This window comes from Muscardinus avellanarius (genome assembly GCF_963383645.1).
Source record: "Muscardinus avellanarius genome assembly, chromosome: 1".
Classification (NCBI taxonomy): Eukaryota; Metazoa; Chordata; class Mammalia; order Rodentia; family Gliridae; genus Muscardinus; species Muscardinus avellanarius.
Genome location: NC_137786.1, coordinates 231,185,999 through 231,208,416, shown reverse-complemented (window position 1 = coordinate 231,208,416; position 22,418 = coordinate 231,185,999). Strand labels below are relative to the sequence as shown.

The window sequence follows — 22,418 nt, the reverse complement described above, 5'->3', positions numbered from 1 at the left end:
CCCTCCGCAACTCAGTGAGACCGTGTTTCAAGAGAAAGAATAAAAAATAGGGCAGGGGTGAAATGTTGAAAATAGAGCTAGGGAGTTCACGAAGGAGGCCAGCACCAACCAGGTTATTAACAACGGCTTCGATCAAGAACCTGCCGCCTTCGGGGAGTCAGCCGGCCGTGGGGGAAGGGGCCGACGAGCCTCGCATGCCGAGAGTCCCGCGCAGTCCCGGTGGGCCGACTGAGTCACGCGGCAGATAGGAAGCACCGATGTTTTCTAGGCATGCTGATTCTCTGACGACACACGTAGTCTCACGACCTCTGGAGTCGGCCTTGAGTTGCCTGGACTCTCGAGGCGCCTGGATTATCACGATATCTCCACTTCTGGCTCCCGGGGTTCCATCTCCTGTCCCCACTGCAGGGAAGGGAGGGAACCCGACCTATCATGGGGGTGTAGCTTGGAGGTAGAATGCCCCTGGGTTGTATCCCCAGTACCACAAAAAAAATTGTATACACACAGACACTGCACTCAAAGAGCACAGACTGTGTTTTATGCCCGTATCACCCAGGTGATACTGGAGACCAAACCCAGGAATATCCTGCCTCTGAGTTACACTCCCAGCCCTTTTTATTTTTATATTTTTGCTACTGGGGACTGAACCCAAGGGTGTTCTGCCTCCAAGCTACACCCACAGCCCTTATTTATTTATCTAGGTACTGTGGCTGGAACCCAGGGCCAGTCTTCCTCCGAGCTACACCCCCAGTAGCTATTTTATTCTTTTATTTTGAAGCAGGGGCCCACTAAGTTGCAGAAGGCTTTTTTAAATTGCTGCAGCTGGCTTTGAACCTGCCATCCTCCTGTGCCAGCCTCCCCAGCGCCGGGATCACAGGCGTGTGCCATCTCGCCCAGCTAGAGGCATGGGTACAAACTCACACAGTCCCCACACTCCAACACACTCGCCCCACACATTCTGGACAGGCAGCTCACTCGTGTACACACCCACACACTCAGGCTTACACAATCACAAACGCTCACGTGGGCTCCAGCTCTCGTGCCCATGGGCGCCGCCCCCTCGCATGCTGGGCACACGCACGTGCTCACAGCCCTTGGCACACTGGCACACAGCCTCGCGGCCACAGCCGCTCACATACCACACGCTCCTGCCCCACCAAGGCCAGGTCCGGGTCGCCCTCAGCACCCTCCTCGGGCTCCGGGCAGGGAGGAGCATCCGCTCTCCTTCCCCGGCTCACCTGAGCCAGCTCTCAGACTAGGGAAGGCCGCGGGCAGCCTGGCCCGCCTGGCCCCGCGGCCCAGTGGTGTTCTGTGCCCCTCGTTCTCAGACAGGAATGGCTTTGGTGACGTCGCACATCTTGGGAGCGGTTTGACCCACACTGCAGCTCTGCCTGTGTGTGTGTGTGTGTGTGTGTGTGTGTGTGTGTGTGTGTGTGTTTCCAGTCCTGGGAATGGAACCCAGGGGCAGTCTACCTCCAAGCTACACCCCCAGCTCCATTTTTTATTTTTTTATTTTTTATTTTTTTTCTTTTTGCAGGTCTGGGGATGGAACCCAGGGCCATTTGACCTCCTGCCCTATTTTTTTATTCTTTATTTTGAAATTGAGTTTCACTGAGTTGCAGAGGGCCTCACTAAGTAGTTGAGGCTGTCCACGAACCATGATCCTCCAGTCAGCCTCCCAAATGCTGGGATTATAAGCGTGCGCCACCATGTCCGGCTCCATATTTCTTTTATTCTTTTTTTTTTCTCTTTTCTTTTCTTCAGATTGATCCCAGGGACATTCTACCTCTGAGTTACACTCCCAGCCCTATTTTTTTATTCTTTATTTTGAAACAGGGTCTCACTGAGTTGCAGAGGGCCTCACTAAGTAGCTGAGGCTGGCGTGAACCACGATCCTCCTGTCTCAGCCTCCCAAGCACTGGGGTTACAGGTGTGTGCCATCTCGCCCGGCTTTCTGCTCGCATTTTTGTTGAGCTCCTCCCTACACCCCTCCAATGGCCCTCACTGCACCCCCGCTCCCTGGAAACCCAGCGCCACACGGATGGGGGTCACTCTCCCCTCCTCCGCCATTCTCTCCCTCTGGTGGTCCACCCAGCGCCAGGGCTCAGCCACACCCCCCAGGGAGGGAGGAGCCCATGGCTGCGGCATCTGCGCCTCCGGGAGCACTGCCAAGCAGACCGTGGCAAGGGCAGGCTCGGCTGGGGGCGCGGGAGATGTGTCATTTCGTTTTAAAGGCGGGAGATGTGTCATTTCGTTTTAAAGGCGGCAGCCCTTCTGGGAGCTAGCCCGCGTTGCTACAACTCACAGAAGGTTTCTGAAGGGCATCTGGAGCATGAACAGGCAAAGCCTTTAAAATGTGCACACAGGCCTACAAGCAGGCCTGCAAGGGAGCACGGCGCACGCTCGTGATCCCAGCACTCGGGAGGCCGAGACGGGAGGATCGAGGTTCGCGGACAGCCTCAGCTACTTAGCGAAGCTATGTAATCAGTGAGGCCCTGTTTCAAAATAAATAAAAAGGTCTGGGGATGTAGCTCAGAGGTAGAATACTCCTGGGTTCAATATCAGTACCGCAAAACATAAAATAAAATAAAATAAAATAAAAATAGGACTGGGTGTGTAGCTCGAAGGTGCAATGCCCTTAAGTTCCATCTCCAGGACTGCAAAAAATAAAATAAAATGTGCAAGCTGTGTGTGGTGGCGCACACTTGTAATCCTAGCATTCGGTAGGCTGAGACAGGAGGACCACGGTTCTCGGACAGCCTCAACTACTTAGTGAGGCCCTGTTTCAAAATAAAGAATAAACAAATAGTGCTGGGGTGTAGCTCAGAGGTATAATGCCCCTGGATTCCATCCGTAGTATAATAATAATAATAATAATAATAATAATAATAATAATAATAATATAATAATATAATAATAATAATAATAATAATAAGTGCATGGGCCCAGCATGGTGGCATACATCTGTAATCCCAGTGCTTGGGAGGCTGAGACAAGAGGATCACAGGTTCGAGGCCAGCCTCAGCAATTTAAGGATACCTTCAGCAACTTAGTGAGACCCTATTTCAAAAGAAAAAAAAAGAAAAGAAAAGAAATGGGGGTATAGCTCAGAGGTAGAATGAGCCTGAGCTCAAAGCCCCAATACCAAAATAAATAAATAGTGTACACACGGGCATAGCCTGTAGCCAATTAATTCTGCTTCTAGGAAATGTAGCTTAAGAAAATATTTGGACAGGTTAGCAAAAGATATAGGTAGGGAAATGTTCACTGCAGCCCTGTTGACAGTAGCAAGGGGACTGAAGACTGTCCAAGAGCCCAAAATAGAAATGATCTAAATAGATCTTGGCATATCCAGACAAAGAAATATCACTTGACTCCCAAAAGAGAATTGTAAAACATAATAACCACTGACATAGAAAGATACACACGATTTCTGAGTTTTAGCCTGAAAGGCTATTCACATATTAATGCCATTTCAATTAAAATCTGTATCAAGAAAGATCTGAAAGAACATGCATCAGAATGTTTAAGAACAAGCCGGGTTAGTGGAGCACACCTGTGATCCCAGGGCTTGGGAGGCTGAGACAGGAGGACTGCAGGTTCGAGGCCAGCCTCAGCAACTTAGTGAGGCCCCTCACAACTTAGCAAGACCCTGTTTCCAAATAAAAAATAAAATAGAGCTGGGCGTGGTGACGCACACTTGTAATCCCAGCATTTGGGAGGCTCACGGTCTCCAGACAGCCTCGGCTACTACTTAGTGAGGCCCGTTGCAACTCGGTGAGACCCTGTTTCAAAATAAAGAATAAGCCGGGCGTGGTGCCGCACGCTCGTAATCCCAGCATTCAGGGGGCTGAGACGGGAGGAGCGCAGTTTGTGGCCACCCTCAGCTGCTTAGTGAGACTGTTTCAAAATAAAGAATAAAAAATAGGGCAGGGAGTGTAGCTCGGTCAGGGGCATTTGGCCTCAAATGCCCCTGAGTTCCATCTCCAGTACCACAAAAATAAAATAAAACAGGGCTGGGGGTGTAGCTCAGAGGTAGAATGCCCATAGGGAGGTTCAATCTCCAGCACCACACATACTAAGGAACTAAGATTATCTATGGAGAATAATGCCAGATGTTTATTTTTCATCTTCTTCCCTCCTCTGTGCTTATATTTTTTTCCTAAAAGTAATACTCGATTACTGTGGTGTTTGCATGCATGCCTGTGTGCTGCTGGGACGCAACCTGGGGTCTCCCGCGTGCTGGACGAGGGCTCTGCCGGGGAGCCACATCTCCTGCCCCAAACATGTCCTTACATGCAGACGTGGCTACCCCAGAGGCTGCGTAAGAACTGCGGGCATCGGCTCCTTCTGGTAGCGGGGCTTGGTGACTGCGGGTCAGGGCACGCAGAAGAGTTTTCTCTAGGGTTTTCTTTTGTTTTGTTTTGTTTTGCAGAACTGGGGATTGAACCCCGGGGCATTGTACCTCTGAGCTACACCCCTAGCCCTATTTTTTTATTCTTTATTTTGAAACAGGGTCTCACTGAGTTGCAAAGGGCCTCACTAAGTAGGCGAGGCTGTCTGCGAACCGCGATCCTCCTGTCTCAGCCTCCCGAGCACAGGCGTGTACCACCAAGCCCGGCTCTAAATTTACTTTTTGAAACAAACACAAAATCATTAAGGGGCATCTTTGTTTTCTTGTTTTTGTTTTTGGTGGTCCTGGGGGTGGAACCCAGAGGCTTTCTACCTCCGGGCTATACTCCCAGACCCATTTTATATTTTATTTGGAAACAGGGTCTCACTGAGTTGCTGAGAGCCTCACTAAGTAGCCGTGGCTGGCTTCGAACCTGCGCGATCCTCCTGTCTCAGCCTCCCGAGCGCGGGGATGACAAGCGTGCGCCACCGCGCCCGGCTTAAGGGGCATCTTTGACGCGCCATTTCCATGACAATTTCCGGTCCTTGCATGAGATTCCCACACCGCAGGGCCCTGCGCTTTGAAGACTTCCTAAATCTTGGTAGACATTTGCTGGCAGGAAGACCGCACTCACGTCTGTGAATTCTCTGGTTCCTCCTTTTGACAGATGGGGAAGCCTGGAGCCTTTGGGTGACTTGTCAGGGTGGCACCATCCATAACACAGAAGTAGAATGACAGATGTCTCCCCTCTCCCCCTCCCCAGGCCTTGTCCTGGGCTCTCCCTGCCCTCTCAGACCACCAGGATGGGACCCGACCTGGTGCCTCCCCAAACCCAACTGCCCTTGACTCCCTGCTGGCCCGCCTGCCTGGCTTAGCCAGGACTTTTTTTTTTTTTTTTTTTTTTTTTTTTTTTTTTTTTGGTGGTACTGGGGTTCCTGGAAGCCCTTCTACCTCCGGGCTACACTCCCAGACCTATTTTTACATTTTTATTTAGAAACGGGGTCTCCTAAGCCAGCGCGCGCGGCTGGCTTCGAACCTGCGCGATCCTCCTGTCTCTGCCTCCCAAGCGCGGGGATGACAAGCGTGCGCCACCACGCCCGGCTTAGCCAGGACTTTGGAACCTGGGGCCCAAGTGCAGACCCCCCCGGCCTCCAGGCATCTCTCCAAAGCTCGGGCTGAAAGGGACCGGTCCCTGGGTAGCAACAGGGAGGCCACCTAGGGTGCTGTTCAGGAGGGCCCTGGGTGGGGGCTGGCAGGATCCCACGTTACACGGGCAGGCAAAGCTGCAGGTCACAACTGGCCTGCGGACACGACGGCCCAGCAAGGATCTCCCAGGGAGCAGCTCAGACCTCTCTGACAGGGGCCAAGGCCCTCGCACTCGGATCAAGACCGACGTGAGGGCGACTCAGGCAAGCCTGGTACCATCGACCCTGCCCCCTTCACCTCCGCCCCACAGTGGGCTTCTAGAGAGAAGTCCATCACCCACATCTAAGCAAACCAGCATCCGCATCCTGATTGGCTCACAGTGGGCACGTGACCTACATAGATCCAATCAGCTTGCAGCTCAAGATGGCCCTGGAGAATAATAGCCCTGAAATCTGATGATTGGCGTCTAGAGCACCTGGCACCCTGCCCCCCTTTGTGCCCCAAGGACAGTCCTCCAGACATGGGCACCACCAAAGACAGAATAAAGAAGCCAGTTATGGTGGCGCGCACTTGTAATCCCAGCATTTGGGAGGCTGAGACAGGAGGATTGCGGGTTGGGACAGCCTCAGTTACTAGTGAGGCCCTCCAAAACTCAGTGAAACTGTTTCAAAATAAGGAATAAAAAATAGGGTTGGGGTGTAGCTTGGAGGTAGAATGCCCCTGGGTTTCCATCCCTGGTACAAAAAAAAAAAAAAATCATGAGTTTTGAGTAAGCATAATCGGGATGTTTTGATTTGTTTTTGCAGTACTGGGAATTGAACACAGGGGCATTCTAACTCTGAGCCACACCCTTCAGCCCTTTATTTTATTTTAGTTTTGAAACAGTGTCAAAGAGTGCCTCACTGAGTAGCTGAGACTGGCCACAAACTCAGATCCTCCCGTCTCAGCCTCCCTCGAGTACCAGGATTACAAGTGCGGCGCCATCACACCCGGCTTCAGGTTGGGTTTTCTACAGCCAAAAGAATTCTAAATGCTGCCCGGCAGAGCTGTCCAGAGACACATGCAGGCCCAGAGTCCGGCCCTCCTGCTCCTCACGTCAAGGCCGAGGGCAGAGCGTAAGTTCTTGCCCCCCCCCCCCCGGTCTGCCTGCCCTCCCCGCTGATGACAAGTCCCCCCCCCCCCGTCCGTCTGCCCCAGGCCCTCCAGACGCCCGGCAGCGGACACAGGCACACAGCGCTGGGTGGACCTTTATTTTAAAGTCAAAGGCACAGCCTGGACGGGCAGAGGCACTGACCTGGATGCCCGGCCCAGCCCGAGCCCGCGCTCGGCGGGCACAGCTGTGCGCGGAGTGGGTGGGGCGGGGCTCCCCTTTCAGGGGGCAGCCTGCCTCCTTGTGACCGAGGCTTCAGGGGGGCCCAGAGGTCCCCGACCCCCCAACACAGGTCTTTGCGGAGATCATTGCACAAAGTCCATAAAGTGACGGCTGGGCGCCCTCCAGGGCCTGGGGAGGAGGGGGCCCTCCCCTGCTGGGGCCGCGCCCCGCCCGCCCCTCCTTCCCTGCATCCTAAGTCTACCCGGTAGGACATAAAAAATTCTCTGCTTATAAAAATACGTCTGCTCTGTCTGGGGATGGGGAGCGGCCCGGCTGCGAGGGGCGGGCTCACAGCGGCGCGGGGCCGGGAGGGGGGCAGGGGCCGTTGGCGCGGCGGGGCCCCCCCTTGGCGGCGGCGGGGGAGCCGCGGCGGGGGGCGGCCGCGCTGCGCAGCTTCTGCTTGCGCCTCTTGGCGAGCGGCGCGTTCTCCACGCTCTTCAGGAAGAAGCCCTCGCGCTTGCCCCGGTTGAAAGCCTGTGGGAAGCAAGGAGCGAGTCCCCCGCTAGGGGACCCTGCCCGCCCACCCTGCGGGTCTCCGCCTCCCGCTCCCCAAAAGCCAGGCCCCGGGGCGGGCCAGAGGACCTTGGCAAGCGCCTGGCCCCAGCTCCGGAGGCCCCGCCCACTAGGAGGCCCCGCCCACTAGGAGGCTGCCTCTGGAGGCCCCGCCCACGCTGACACTGCTTCCATAGGCCCCGCCCATCGCGAGGCCCCGCCCAGTCGGAGACTGCTTCTAGAGGCCCCGCCCACCAGGAGGCCCCCGCCCACTCAGAGACTGCTTCTAGAGGTCCCGCCCACCACGCGACTGCTTCTAGATGCCCCGCCCACCACGAGGCCCCGCCCACTGGGAGACTGCTTCTATAGGCCCCGCCCACCAGGAGGCCGCGCTTATAGAGGTCCCGCCCTCCCCAGAGACTGCTTCTGGAGCCCCACCCACCCGGAGGCTCGGCTTCTAGAGGCTCCGCCCACTCGGAGGCTCCGCCCACCAGGAGGCCCCGCTTCTAGAAGACCCACCTCCCGGTGCCCGCCCCTTACCATGAAGGTGGCGTTGAGTCCCGAGCGCACCGCCGGCCCCGAGGACTCCAGCACGTCGGGCGTCCGCAGCGGGGGCGAGGAGCGCGCGCTGCCGTCCTGCAGCCACGAGCTGCCCCGGAGCCCCTCGAGCTTCAGCCGCTTGGCGGGGTCCACGGTCAGCAGCCCTGGAGGAGGGGCGCGCAGGTGTTGGGGAGGGGCCTCTCTCCTCCTCCTCCCACCGCCCGGCCCCAGCATGACAGACACTCGGTGGCCCCCACCCCGAGCCGGGCGTGCGACCCCCGCTCCGCTCCGCACCTCGCACCAGCTCCTTGGCCTCTTCCGACACGCCCTGCCAGGCCTCCCCGTCCAGGGAGAAGCGGCCCTCGCGGATCTTGCTCATGATCTCGGCCGCCTGGCTCTGCCCGCCCTGGTCCGAGGCCCCCTGGAAGGGGACCTGCCCCGACAGCATCATGTACTGGGGGAGATGCAGGAGTGAGCCCCGGCCAGCGGCAGGGCGCAGGCCGGCCGGGAGCCCACCCACCCGGACCAGAGGCGCTCCCGAGAGCCAGGCGCCATGAGCCTTAACTTTTTTTTCTTTCTTTTTTTGTGGTTGCTGGGGGTGGAACCCGGGGCCTTTTTCGACCTCCGGGCTATACTCCCAGACCTATTTTATACTTTATTTGGAAAACAGGGTCTCACTCAGTAGCTGAGGCTGGCTTCGAACCAGCGATCCTCCTGTCGCAGCCTCCCAAGCGCTGGGATTACAAGCGTGCGCCACCGCCCGGCTCCATGAACCCTAATTTCTAACCCTTTAAGACGCAGCTGCATCAACCCTCCAGCACGGCGGCCCTACTCTGTATTAGGCAGACCCCTGTCCCCAGCCCCGGGGGTCCCCAGCCCCAGCTGCTCCGCATCCCACGACCTCTGACCCCGGCTCCGCGCCTCCTACCAGGATGACGCCCAGGCTCCAGAGGTCGCAGGACTCGTCGTAGCCCTGCCGCGCCAGCAGCTCGGGGGCCGCGTACTGCAGCGTGAAGCAGGGCGTCTGCATGGGCCCCGCCGGGCTCTGCGGCCGCAGCCGCGCGAAGCCGAAGTCGATGATCTTCACCGGGGCGCCGGGCGTGTCGTCGGCGTACAGGATGTTCTGTGCGGGCGGCGGCGGCCAGCGGCCAGCGGTCAGCGGTCAGCGGCAGGCCCCGGGCCGCTGCCCGCCCGGCCGCCCGGGCCCCGCGCCCACCTCGGGCTTGAGGTCGCGGTGCACCACGCCCGCCTCCTCGTGCATGAAGCTCACGGCCGACACCAGGCTGCGCAGGATCTGGCTGGCCTCCGACTCGCTGAAGTGCCGCTTCTTACGGATGTGTTCCAGCAGCTCCCCGCCCCGCAGCAGCTCCAGGACCAGGTACGTGTGCAGCTGCGGGCCGGGCGGGCCCTGGTCACCGCCCCGTTCCCGGACCCCGCACGCACGCTCCAGTCCCGCCTCCAGGCCACCCCAGCACCAGGCTCTCAGGTCTGCCCCTTCCAGGATCCCTTCCTTGGGAAGGTTACCGAGGATTAAGTCCCAGGGCATCCCACCTCTAAGCTGCACCCCCTGCCTTTTTTAAACGCGGTCTCACTGAGCTGATGTGGCCTCCCGTAATTGCTGAAGCTGGCCTGGAAGCCTGTGCTCCTCCTGGCTCCTCCTCCCAGCCCTGGATTACAGGCCTGAGCCACCAGGCTCCTTGCTTTTTTTTTTTTTTTTTTTTTTTTTTTTTTTTTTTTTTTGTAGTACTGGGGTTCCTGGAAGCCCTTCTACCTCCGGGCTACACTCCCAGACCTATTTTTACATTTTTATTTGGAAACAGGGTCTCCTAAGCCAGCGCGCGAGGCTGGCTTCGAACCTGCGCCATCCTCCTGTCTCTGCCCCCCAAGCGCGGGGATCACAAGCGTGCGCCACCGAGGCCAGCCAGCTCCTTGCCATTTTAAAACCACACCCTCCAGGGCCTGGTGGCGTATGCCGGTAATCCCAGTACTTGGGCCGCTGAGGCAGGAGGATCACAGGTTCAAGAACAGCCTCCGTAAGTAGTGAGACTCTCAACAACCTGGACCTTGTTTCAAAATAAAAATATAGCTAGGCATGGTGGCACACGCTTGTAATCCCAGCATTTGGGAGGCTGAGACAGGAGGATCGCGGATAGCCTCGGCTGTCAGTGAGGCCCTCTGCAACTCAGTGAGACCCTGTATCAAAATATAGAATAAAAAAATCAGGCTGGGTATATAGCTCGGAGGTAGAATCCCCAGTACCGCAAAAAAAAATTTTTTTAATAAAAAATTAGCCGGGCGTGGTGGTGAACACTTGTAATCCCCACACTTGAGAAGCTTAAACAGGAGGATCATACAGGTTCGAAGCCAGCCTCAGCTACTTAGGCTCTCAGCAACTTAGTGAGACCCTGTTTCCAAATAAAATATAAAATAGGTCTGGGAGTATAGCCCAAAGGTAGAAAGCCTCTGGGTTCCACTCCCAGTACCACCGGAAAAAAAATAATAATAATAAAAAGTTAAAAACTAAACTTAAAATATAATAGGGCTAGGGGTGGATCTCAGGGGTAGAATATCCCTGGGCTCAATCTCCAGTATCACAAAAATAAATAAATAAATAAATAAATAAATAAATAAATAAATAAAACCTCACCCGCTTAAAGCTTGCCCCCTGCACACTCAGCCCCGCCTCATGGTCCTGAGGACCTACTCCCCTAATCCCCTCAAATGCCACCTCTCCCTGGTGTCCCTGCTCCGCTCTCTCCCTGTCCCCCCAACCCTGTCCCCAGGCCCCGCCCACATCGCCTTAGGCCCCGCCCACGTCGCCTTAGGCCCCGCCCCCGGCCCGCCCTCGGGCCCTGCAGTCCATCACCTGGTCCTGGTGCACCTCGTGAAGACTGACCACGTTGGGGTGCGACTGGCACAGGCGCAGGGCGGCCACTTCGCGCTGCGTGCTGGCCTCCAGCCTGGGGACGGGGGCGGCGTTGAGGGGCGCCCCGGGCCCGCGGCCCCCCGCCCGGGCCGGCCCCCACCTGCGGCTGAGAATCTTGACCGCGAACTCCTGGCCGCTCTGGCGCTGGCGGCAGCGGCGGCACACGGAGAAGCTGCCCTGGCCCAGCGCGGGCTCCCGCAGGTCCAGCTCGTACTGCTGGAAGAAGGGCGAGTCCTGCAGGGGAGGGGGCGTCAGCAGGCCCGGCCCACCGCCGCAGGGCGCCCACCCCCCAGGGCGCCCACCTGCCCCATGGCGCCCACCCGCCCAGGGCGCCCACCTGCTGCATGGTGCCCACCTACTGCATGGCGCCCACCCGCCCAGGGCGCCCACCTGCTGCATGGTGCCCACCTACTGCATGGCGCCCACCCGCCCAGGGCGCCCACCCCCCCAGGGCGCCCACCTGCCGCATGGTGCCCACCCGCCCAGGGTACCCACCTGCTGCATGGCGCCCACCTACTGCATGGCGCCCACTCGCCCAGGGCGCCCACCTGCCGCAGGGCGCCCACCTGCCGCATGGCGCCCACCCGCCACAGGACGCCCACCTGCCGCATGGCGCCCACCTGCCGCATGGCGCTCACCCCCCCAGGACGCCCACCTGCCGCATGGCGCTCACCCCCCCAGGGCGCCCACCTGCTGCATGGCGCCCACCCCCCCCAGGACGCCCACCTGCCGCATGGCGCTCACCCCCCCAGGGCGCCCACCTGCTGCATGGCGTCCACCCGCCCAGGACGCCCACCTGCCACATGGCGCTCACCCCCCCCAGGACGCCCACCTGCCGCATGGCGCTCACCCCCCCAGGGCGCCCACCTGCTGCATGGCGCCCACCCCCCCAGGACGCCCACCTGCCGCATGGCGCTCACCCCCCCAGGGCGCCCACCTGCTGCATGGCGCCCACCCGCCCAGGACGCCCACCCGCCGCATGGCGCCCACCTGCTGCATGGCGCCCACCCCCCCAGGACGCCACCTGCTGCATGGCGCTCCGGGCCACCGCCGCTCGGCCCGGCCGCTCCCCGGCGCCGGGCGCCCCCAGCACATCGCTCATCACCGCGTTGCTGTGGTCGAACAGGACGGACGGCGCCACGAAGGAGTAGCCCTGCGGGGCGGGAGGGGCAGTGAGGGAGCCGGACCCAGGGAGGGCGCAGGGCGGCCGCTGCACCCCCGTGGGCGCAGGGCTCGCGGGCATGTTTTGTTTTTAGTTTTTTGGTGGTTTTTTTTTTTTTCTTATTTTTTGGTGGTACTGGGGGTACCACCAAAAAAAGAGGCTTTCTACCTCCGGGCTATACTCCCAGACCTATTTTATATTTTATTTGGAGACAGGGTCTCACTAAGTAGCTGAGAGCCTCACTAAGTGGCTGAGGCTGGCTTCGAACCCGTGCGATCCTCCTGTCTCAGCCTCCCGAGCGCAGGGATTACAAGCGTGCGCCACCACGCCCGGCATCACAGACATGTTTTATTCCATGTTGGTTTTCTGGGAGTTTTTTTCTTTGTTTTCAGGACTGGGATGAAACCGAGGATATTCCTCCGAGCTGCACCCCCAGCCCTATTGGAACCGAGGGGTATTCTACCTCTGAGCCACACACCCCAGCCCTATTTTTCATTCTTTATTTTGAAACAGGGTCTCACTGAGTTGCAAAGGGTCTAAGTAGCTGAGGCTGTCCGCAAACCTGGATCCTCCTGTCTCAGCCTCCCAAATGCTGGGATTACAAGCCCGGCTACCCCATGCCTTTTTAATATTTTGTTTGAAAACGAGGTCTCACTAGGTTGCTGAGAAGCTCTCTCTGTTCTGAGGCTGGCCTGGGGCCTGCGATCCTCCTGTCTCAGCCTCTCAAGTACTGGGATTACTGGTCCGCATCACCACACCTGGCTCTATTCTGTTTTTTCAAAGCAGACTTTGGCCTTCTCTGCAAGGCGGGGCTACTGAGGAAATGCAAACAGAGCCTTCCCTAAACACCCAAGAACTGGCAAATTCTAAGATTCCCAAGGGTAACTCTGTGTGTGGGTGCGGGTGTGGGGATGGAACCCAGGCCCATTCGACCTCTGGGCATACCCCCTGCCCTATTTTTTATTCTTTATTTTGAAACCGGGTCTCACTAAGTTGCAGAGGGCCTCACTAAGTAGCTGAGGCTGTAGGCAAAACGCGATCCTCCAGTCTCAGCCTCCCGAATGCTGGGATGACAAGCGTGCGCCACCACGCCCGGCTCTCCAGGGGGAACTTTAACAGTGTGCAGTCTCCTAAAAATGTAACCCCGGTCAGAGTGGCTCATGCCTGTAACCCTGGTACTTGAGAGGCTGACACAGGAGGGTCACGGGTTCTCAGCCAGCTGTAGCAACATACCGAGATCCTGTTTCAAAATTTTAAAAGTTTGCCGGGCGTGGTGGCACATGCTTGTAATCCCCGCGCTTGGGAGCCTGAGACAGGAGGATCGCGCGGGTTCGAAGCCAGCCTCAGCTGCTTAGTGAGGCTCTCAGCAACTTAGTGAGACCCTGTTTCCAAATAAAATATAAAATGGGTCTGGGAGTATAGCTCAGAGGTAGAAAGCCCTTGGATTCCACCCCCAGTACCACCAAAAAATAATAATAATAATTTTAAATAATTTAAAAAATTAAAATAGGGCTGGGGTGTAGCTCAGAGGTTGAATGCCCTGGGTTCAGCCACCAAAAATTAAAAGTATCCCCACTATGCGCTAGAATACATACTCCACGCAGGCGGGATCACGTCTGTAGCTTTGCTGACATCTCCAAGGGCAGGTCAGTGCCTGAGCATCGTAGGTGACCAGTGCTGGGGGGGGGGCAGTGCTGGGATGGATCCAGGGCCAGTCTACCCCTGAACTACATCCCAGCCCTGTTGAAATTTTACTTTGGGATGCCGGGCGCGACGGCGCACACTTGCAATCCCAGCATTCGGGAGGCTGAGACCGGGGGATCGCGGTTCGCGGACAGCCTCAGCTACTTAGTGAGGCCCTCCACAACTCAGTGAGACCCGGTTTCAAAATAAAGAATAAAAAATAGGGCAGGGGGTGTAGCTCGGAGGTCGAATTCCCCTGGGTTCCATCCCCAGACCCGCAAAAATAAATAAATAAATAAATTTTACTTTGAAACAAGGTCTCACTGGGTTGATAAGAGTCTCGCTGCTTGCTGAGACTGTCCTGTCCCGCGATCCTCCGGTCTCAGCCCCCCAAGCACTAGGATTACAGGTGTGCGCCCCCAGGCCTGGCTCACAGCACAGTTTGGAATCATTATACACAAATTAGTCGCAAAAGCGAACTTTCCCGTTAGAATGAGACAACGCAACGACATTGGAACACAGAGCTGTCAATTCTAAGTCTCAAAAAGGAGACCAATTAATCCATTCTTTCTGGGGGGAGAGGGAATGCTGGGGATTGAACCCAGAGGTGTTCTACCTTCAAGCTATACCACCATCCATTTTTTTTTTTTTTAATTTGAAACAGAGTCTCCCTAGTTGCTGAGGCCGGCCTCAAACCTGTGATCCTCCTGTCTCAGCCTTCCAAGTACTTGGATTATAGGCATGTGCCACCACGCCCAGTTAAGCAAATGAAAAAGACGTGGTGTGTGTGTGTGTGTGTGTGTGTGTGTGTGTGTGTGTGTGGTTCTGGGGGTTGAACCCAGGGGCATTATACATCTATACATCTGAGCTACACCTCCAGCCCAATTTTTTTATTCTTTATTTGGAAACAGGGTCTCACTAAGTTGCTGAGAGCCTCACTAAGTAGCTGAGGCTGGCCACAAACCTGCGATCCTCCTGTCTCAGCCCCCCAAGTACTGAGAGTACAAGCGTGCGCCACCACGCCCGGCTCCTTTTTCTTATCTGGAAACAGGTTGCAGTTTCGCTAGGTTGCTGAGAACCCCGCTAAGTTGCTGAGGCTGGCTTTGAACCCATGATCCTCCTGTGTCTGCCTCCCAAGTACTGGGATTACAAGTGTGCGCCACTATGCCCGGTGTCACACCTGAGTAATTTAAAGCAGTAATTTTATATAACAAGGAGATGATGGGATGGAGGAGAACTTAATGCCAAGTTTAAAGATAAACCATGAGCTGGACCTGGTGGTGCACGCCTATAATCCTGTACTTGGGAGGCCGAGACAGGAGGATCGCAGGTTCAACCACAGCCTCTGCAAACGAACTCTCATCAGCCTCGTGAGACCCTGTTTCTTTTTTTTTGGGGGGTGGGTCTGGGATGAAACCCAGAGGCATTTGACCTCTAAGCCACACCCCCTGCCCTATTTTTAATTCTTTATTTTGAAACCGGGTCTCACTGAGTTGCAAAAGGCCTCACTGAGTAGCTGAGGCTGTCGGCGAACCGCGATCCTCCCGTCTCAGCCTCCCGAATGCTGGGATGACAGGCGTGCGCCGCCACGCCTGGCTCGTGACCCTGTTTCTAACTAAAAATAAAATAGGGCTGAGAGCGTAGGGCAGAGGTACAATGCCCCAGGGCTCGATCCCCAGGACCACACACACACACACACACACACACACACACACAAGATAAGCCATGAACCACTGGATCCCCGCGCTCTGTTGGTCTCTATAACGGATCCCGGATCCCTCTGGGTCCCCCAGAAGTGGACGTACGGGGTGGGGGGTGCTGCACTGGTCAGGAACGGGGTCCACGCAGCGGCCGCAGCCAGCCCGAGCTGAGGTGGCCCGCTTCTCCTGCGTCTGGGGCCCCGCGAGTCCCCACTCACCTGAAATATCCGAGGGTCCCCGGGCGGCGGGCTGCACGCAGGGGAGTAGACAGGGTCCTGCCGGGTGAACTCCTCGGCGAAGTTGCCCACGTCCAGCTCCGAGCGGATCTGCGGCCGGAACGGGGCCGGAATCTTCCTGGCGGCCAGAGCGACCCAGTCCAGGCCCTGGGAGACCGAATCACACGCCAGAGGTGAAAGGGCAGCAATGGCGATCCCTCTCCACTCGCCCCCCGCCCCCCGTGGGCCTGGCACTGGGGCCTCCCCAGCTTCTGCTCCCTCCCTCTCTCTTAACAGAATCCCAGCTCCTCTGGAGAGCCGCCATTCCACCGCTCTCTGTTCTGGAACTTGCAATCGAATCGGCATAAAAAAGTAAATCTTAAAAGCCAAGCATTGCCAGGTGTGGTGGCGCACGCTTGTGATCCCCGCGCTTGGGAGGCTGAGACGGGAGGATCGCACGGGTTCCAAGCCAGCCTCAGCTACTGAGTGAGGCTCTCGGCAACTCGGTGAGACCCTGTTTCCAAATAAAACAGAAAATAGGTCTGGGAGTATAGCCCGGAGGTAGAAAAGCCCCTGAGTTCCACCCCCAGTGCCACAAAAAAAAAAGAAAGAAAGAAAAAATAAGAAAAAAAGACAGGTGTGATGGCGCACGCTTGCAATCCCAGCATTTGTGAGGCTTAGGGGGATCCCGGTTCGAGGACAGCCTCAGCTACGGAGTGAGGCCCTCTGCAACTCAGTGAGACTCTTTCAAAATAAAGAATAAAACAATTGGGCTGGGGGTGTAGCTCAGAGTAGAATGCCCCTGGGTTCCATCCCTAGGCCCTCAAAAAAAAAAAAAAGGGCATGGTGATACATGCTTGTAATCCCAGCATTTGGGAGACTGAGACAGGAGGATCGCGGTTCGCGACCAGCCTCAGCTACTTAGTGAGGCCCTCTGCAACTCAGTGAGACCCTGTTTCAATATAAAGAATAATAAATAGGGCAGGGGGTGCAGCTTGGTAGAATGCCCCTGAGTTCCATCCCCAGTACTAAAAAAAAAAAGCAAATCTTTCTCAGGCTGTCCTTAAATAAGAATTAAAAATAGGGCTGTGGGTGTAGCTCAGAGGTAGAATGCCCCTGGGTTCCATCCCCGGTACTGAAAAAAAAAAAAGAAAGAAAAAGAAACGTGGACCCAAGAGACATAATCTCTGCTCCTGGATGCTGGATGCAGCCTTCCCTGAAGCCAGATCACTGTGCCCTGCGTGGACTTCTTACTTGCAGGAGTGAAAACGCACCCTTTATACTTCAGCTGACATGGCGGCGCCTGTTAATTGTCTACCCTGGTCTGTTCTCCTTGTCTTTCTTAGCACCAGAGTCCCAATTTTATTCCAAAAATCAACACTTGCACAGTTAAAAGTTAAAAGACAGCAATAAAGCAGCCAGGGGTGCTCAGTAACTTGTACGCAAAAATTGTCAGACAGGAGTCCAGAAAAAGAGCTTTCGGAGGAAAGCAGTTACCAAGTGCCTTTCTTTGTATCTGTGCAGCGCTGAGGGTTGGACCCAGGGACATTCTGCCGTCAAGCTCCACCCCCGGTCCATTTTATTTATTTACTTTTTTACTTTGAAACAGGGTCTCGCTAGGTTGCTGAGTCTCACTACTTGCTGAGGCTGTCCTCGAACCTGCGATCCTCCTGTCTCAGCCTCCCAAGTACCGGGATTACACGCGTGCACCCCCAGGCCCGGCTGGCAAGTGCCCTTCTCCCGTTCTTCTCCCCGCGTCTTGCCTGGCAAGCGGCTACAGAGCAAAAACTTTAGCAGCCATGTGGGCCACAAAACAACCCTGGGGACGGAGGCCTCAGGCTAGGACTGGAGGAAAGAGGGTGGGGGGAGATCGCGAGCGCTTGGATTCCTGAAGCCACCATGGCACGGTGAAGATGCCACCGCAGCCCTGGCCTGCCAACCTCTAGACTTTTTTTTTTTTTTTGGTGGTACTGGGGTTCCTGGAAGCCCTTCTACCTCTGGGCTACACTCCCAGACCTATTTTTATATTTTTGAAACAGGGTCTCTTACGCCAGCGCGGCTGGCTTCGAACCTGCGCGATCCTCCTGTCTCCGCCTCCCAAGCGCGGGGATGACAAGCGTGCGCCACCACGCCCGGCTCTGGACTCTTTTTATGTGAGAAGAAAAACAAAGCCACATCTATATTTTCTAGGCCAATGTCCTTTTTTTTGTGTGTGTGTGTGTGGTATTGGGGATGGAACCCAGGGGCATTCTACCTCCGAGCGACACCCCCAGCCTTATTTTTTATTCTTTATTTTGAAACCGGGTCTCGCTGAGTTGCAGAGGGCCTCACTAAGTATCTGAGGCTGGCCACAAATCGCAATCCTCCTGTCTCAGCCTCCCGAATGCTGGGGTTACAAGCGTGCGCCACCGCGCCCGGCTTGGCCACTGTCCATTCTGATCTCTGCTGCCAGCAGCCAGCTCCATCCCAGTGGCTCCGCTATTCTGAGTTGGAGTTTTCCCACTTGCAGGCCAGATGCTGGACTCCGGCTTCATGGCCTCCCTTCTGCCACCGGGGCCTCTGCACGGCTGTCACCAAGGAGGCCGTGTAGAGAGGGCAGAACCCAGGGAGGGACAGCCCTCCGAGCGCCAGGCCTGGAGGAGCCAGGGGCCTCTCAGTCTGGCTCAGGCTGGGCTCCAGGAATTCTTTTTTGGTGTTTTTTCCCCTGCTAGAGAGGTTGAACCAGGGCTTTGTGTCTGCTAAAAAGCACTTACCACTGAGCTACCCCCCACCCAGCCTTTTTATCTGATTTCAAGACAGAGTCTTGCCAAGTTGCCCAGGCTGGCCTTGAACCTGCCTCCCTCCTGCCTCAGGGATTAAGGGATTCACTGAAGGAACGATCAGGGCTCGCCCCTTCCCCACTCCACCTCCCTACCCCTTCTGCAAAGAGGTGCTTCAGCTCAGAGACTTGGATTCCCACCGAGAACACTCCCAGGGGCCCTTGTCAGCCGGGGCTGCTGCCAAGGGACTGGAGGTGGGCTGGGGGGGAGCACAGTACTTGGCCACAGTAAGTACCCAGAAATGGGCGCTCTTGTGACCACATCAGACAAGTGGCAAATCTGATATACACAGAAAAACACGGCGGCCAGGCATGGTGGCACACGCATGTCATCCCAGTGCTTGGGAGGCTGAGACAGGAGGATCGCAGTTAGAGGACAGCCTCAGCTACTTAGTGAGGCCCGGTTTCAAAATAAAGAATAAAAAGCCGGGCATGGTGGCACAGGCTTGTAATCCCCGCGCTTGGGAGGCTGAGACAGGAGGATCACACGGGTTCAAAGCCAGCCTCAGCTACTTAGTGAGGCTCTCGGCAACCTAGTGAGACCCTGTTTCCAAATAAAATATAAAAAAAGGTCTGGGAGTAGAGCCCGGAGGTAGAAAGCCTCTGGGTTCCACCCCAGTACCACCAAAAAAAAAAAAAAGAATAAAAATAGGGCTGGAGGTGTAACTTGGAGGTAGAATGCCCCTGGGTTCCATTCCCGCCACCACAAAAATAAATAAATAAATAAATAAATAAATAAATAAATAAATAAATAAAAACCAGGGTCTCGCTAAGTTACTGAGGCTTGTCCTAGAGCCTGTGGTCCTCCTGTCTCAGCCGCCCAAAATCTGGGAAGACGGGCGTGGGCTTTACACCGGCTTCCTGATCCGAGTTCCCAGGTGCGGCGTGGCCGTGTTCATCCCTCCCTCCGCTGTCCCCCACCGGAGCCACAGCGGCCTGGGCACATGCAGGGAAAGTGGGGTGGCAGAGTGAGGAGCCTCACCTGGAAGAAGGGGTGGCCCTTGACCTCCTGCGCACCCTGGGGACCGGCGCCCAGTCTCTTCTTGGGGTCTTTGCAGAGCAGTCGCTGCAGCAGGTCCTGCGCCACGGGCCCGATCCGAGGGGGGAAGGGAGGGGAGCACTTCAGGATCCGTCTGGGAGGATGGGCGGGGTGTCAGGGGCGGCGGGGGGGGGGGGCCCCCCAGCCCAGGCCGGCCGCAACCCCTCGGCCGCCCTCCGACCCGGCCGCTCACCGGGACACCTCGGCCTGCGTGTTCCTCTCGCCCTCCAGCGTGAAGGGCGAGGCCCCGGTCAGCAGCTCAAAGAGGAGGATGCCCAGGCTCCACCAGTCCACGGCCTGCGGGCAGGGCCGGGTGAGGGGCGCCCGCGCCAGCGCCCCGGCGCCCCGGCGCCCCCCACCACCACCCACCTTGCCGTGCCCCGCCTTGCTGCGGATGATCTCGGGGGCCATGTACTCGATGGTGCCGCAGAAGGAGAACGTCCGCTCTTTCTGGCAGGGCGAGATGACCGGCTCACCCACCCTGTCTCCCGCCCCGAGCTGGGCGTGAACCTCTGGATCCGTCCACTCTGCACCCCCAGAACACAGGCGCGGGGCAGGGCGGGCCTGGCGGAGGACGGAGGGGGCGCCGCGGACGGACCACTCACCTCCTCCGTCAGGAACTCCTTGCTGAGGCCGAAGTCGGTGAGGACGACGTGGCCCTCCGCGTCCAGCAGCACGTTCTCCAGCTTCAGGTCTCGGTAGATGATGCCCAGCTAGCGGGGGCAAGAGGACCGCTGACCGCCCGCGGCGCCCTCCCCGGCCGCCAGGTGGCGCCCTGCGGGCCACCTGCCCCCGGAGGCTCCGCAGGCCAGGAGGGGCCCAGAGGAGGAAGGACCCTGGAGGGACAAGCACCTGCGGCCCACCGACGGGCTCAGAGGCCCCGGGGCAGAGTCAGTGTGGAAAGGCCCACAGCCCCCTTCTGCGTCTGTCATGCACGCTGCGCTGAGGACTGAACCCAGGGGCACTCTACCTCTGGGCTACACCCCTGCCCTATGTTGTATTCTTTATTTTGCTTTTTTTTTTTTTTTTTTTTTTTTTAGGTCTGGGGATGGAACCCAGGGGCATTCGACCTCCGAGCTACACCCCCTGCCCTATTTTTTATTCTTTATTTTGAAACCGGGTCTCACTGAGTTGCAGAGGGCCTCACTAAGTAGCTGAGGCCGTCAGCAAACCGCGATCCTCCAGGTCTCAGCCTCCCGAATGCTGGGATGACAAGCGTGCGCCACCACGCCCGGCCTGTATTCTTTATTTTGAAACAGAGTCACTGAGTTGCAGAGGGCCTCAGTAAGTACCCGAGGCCATCTGCGAACCCCCATCCTCCCGTCTCAGCCTCCCGAACGCTGGGATGACAAGCGTGCGCCGCCACCACCACGCCCGGCCCATTTTGTAAGAATTCTGAAACAGGCTTTTGCTAGCGTGTCTAGAGTCCAGCCAAGTTACTGAGGCTGGCCTCGAACCTGCGCTCTTCCTATCTTAGCCTCCCAAATACTGGGCTGACAGGCAGGCGGGCATCACCACGCCCACTGAAGAGCCCCCTTCCAGGGAGGCCTCCGGAGTCCAGTTTCGAAGTCTCTGTGAGAGGAAGTTCTATACAGGCAGCCCCAAGTTCCCGATGGAGGGGAAAGCCCCTCCCGGGAGGCACGGGGAAGGAAGGAGACCCCACCACCGCAGGAAGCCCAGGGTGGGAAAGGAGACCCTCACAGGCTCCTCGCTGAACCGGCGCCCAGAGCCGCCGGGCCACCCACCTTGTGAAGGTGTTCCAGGGCCAGCACGATCTCACCCCCGTACACGCGCACCTCGGCCTCCTTGAAGCACTGGCGCTGGTAGAGGTGGGTGAACATCTCCCCGCCACTCACGTAGTCTGCGGGTGCGCCAGACTTAGGCTCGGGCCCTCGGGGCGCCCGGCCCCAGCCACCCAGGGGCATGCCCTCACCCAGGATGAGGTGCAGCTTGGCGTCGGTCTGGAAGGCATAGTGCAGTGTGACCAGGAAGGGCGCCTGGCGCACCAGCTCCAGCACCGAGCGCTCGGTGCGCGTGTGCTCCTGTGTCTTGGCACGCTGCACCAGGGCCGCCTTGCGCAGCACCTTCATGGCATAGAGCGTCCCCGCGTCGTGCCCGCCCGCCTTCCGCACCAGGAACACCTTCCCGTAGGCTGTGGGAGCAGCGGGCAGGGGTGGGTGAGCGGCTGCGGCCGGGAGGGGTGGGCGTGCGGACTGCAGGTGAGAGGCAGGTGTGCAAGGTGCCGGCAGAGTCTTAGGAGGTGAAGACACACACACACACACACCCCAGGAGGGCGCTCGGCAAAGCCAGGGAAGGGGTGTGCACACCAGCCCCGGCACGCACCTCCAGGAGGCGGGGGCGGGGCGTGTGCAAACCTGTGCGGGGAGCGAGCCGGGGAGGGAGGGAGGGAGCGAGCGGAGGTGGAGCGGGCTGCTCCGGACCCAGCGGGGCTGGGGGGTCTGTAAAGATGCGAGGGGCTGCCGCGGAGGGGAGGAGCCGTGCAAGTCACTGGGAGGGGCGCGAGCCCCCAAGGCCGCGGCGGCGGGGGGCATGCACACACAGGATCTTGCAGGAAGAATGATGTCGACGTGGAGCGCCCTGGAAGTGGGCATGAAACCCTGGCACCGCAGGGCGGGGCGGCGGGCGCGCGGTGCCGGGAAAGGGTGGGGGGCCTCCGGGCGGCGGCCCAGGCCCCCGCGGCTGCAGGGAGGAGCCCGGGGCCGGCGGACGGGGTCCTCACCTCCCGTGCCCAGCACCTTGAGCAGCTCGAAGTCCTCCACGCTCACCTTCTCCTCGTGCCCGGTCAGGTTGGCTGCGGGCACAGGGGCGGTGAGCTCCCCGCCGGCCCCCGCCGCCCGCCGCCCGCGCGGCACCCACCTTCGGTGATCCGCAGCTCCACGGCGCAGCCCTCGTCCTCGTCCTCGTCCCCCAT

The 22,418-nt window shown here is 57.9% G+C and overlaps 1 protein-coding gene across 1 annotated transcript; it reads right to left on the bottom strand.

Annotated features, from left to right (window-relative positions):
• Positions 1-1,009: 1,009 nt before the first annotated feature.
• On the bottom strand, positions 1,010-22,418 carry RPS6KA4 (ribosomal protein S6 kinase A4; the record flags this gene model as incomplete). Its single annotated transcript, XM_080692129.1, has 16 exons — positions 1,010-1,148; positions 7,204-7,385; positions 7,944-8,107; positions 8,238-8,397; positions 8,872-9,066; positions 9,160-9,333; positions 10,810-11,103; positions 11,894-12,022; positions 15,633-15,797; positions 19,430-19,580; positions 19,680-19,783; positions 19,856-19,936; positions 20,092-20,199; positions 21,232-21,638; positions 22,227-22,298; positions 22,364-22,418. 16 exons carry the CDS (start codon positions 22,416-22,418, stop codon positions 1,010-1,012), a joined length of 2,580 nt encoding a protein of 859 aa, XP_080548255.1.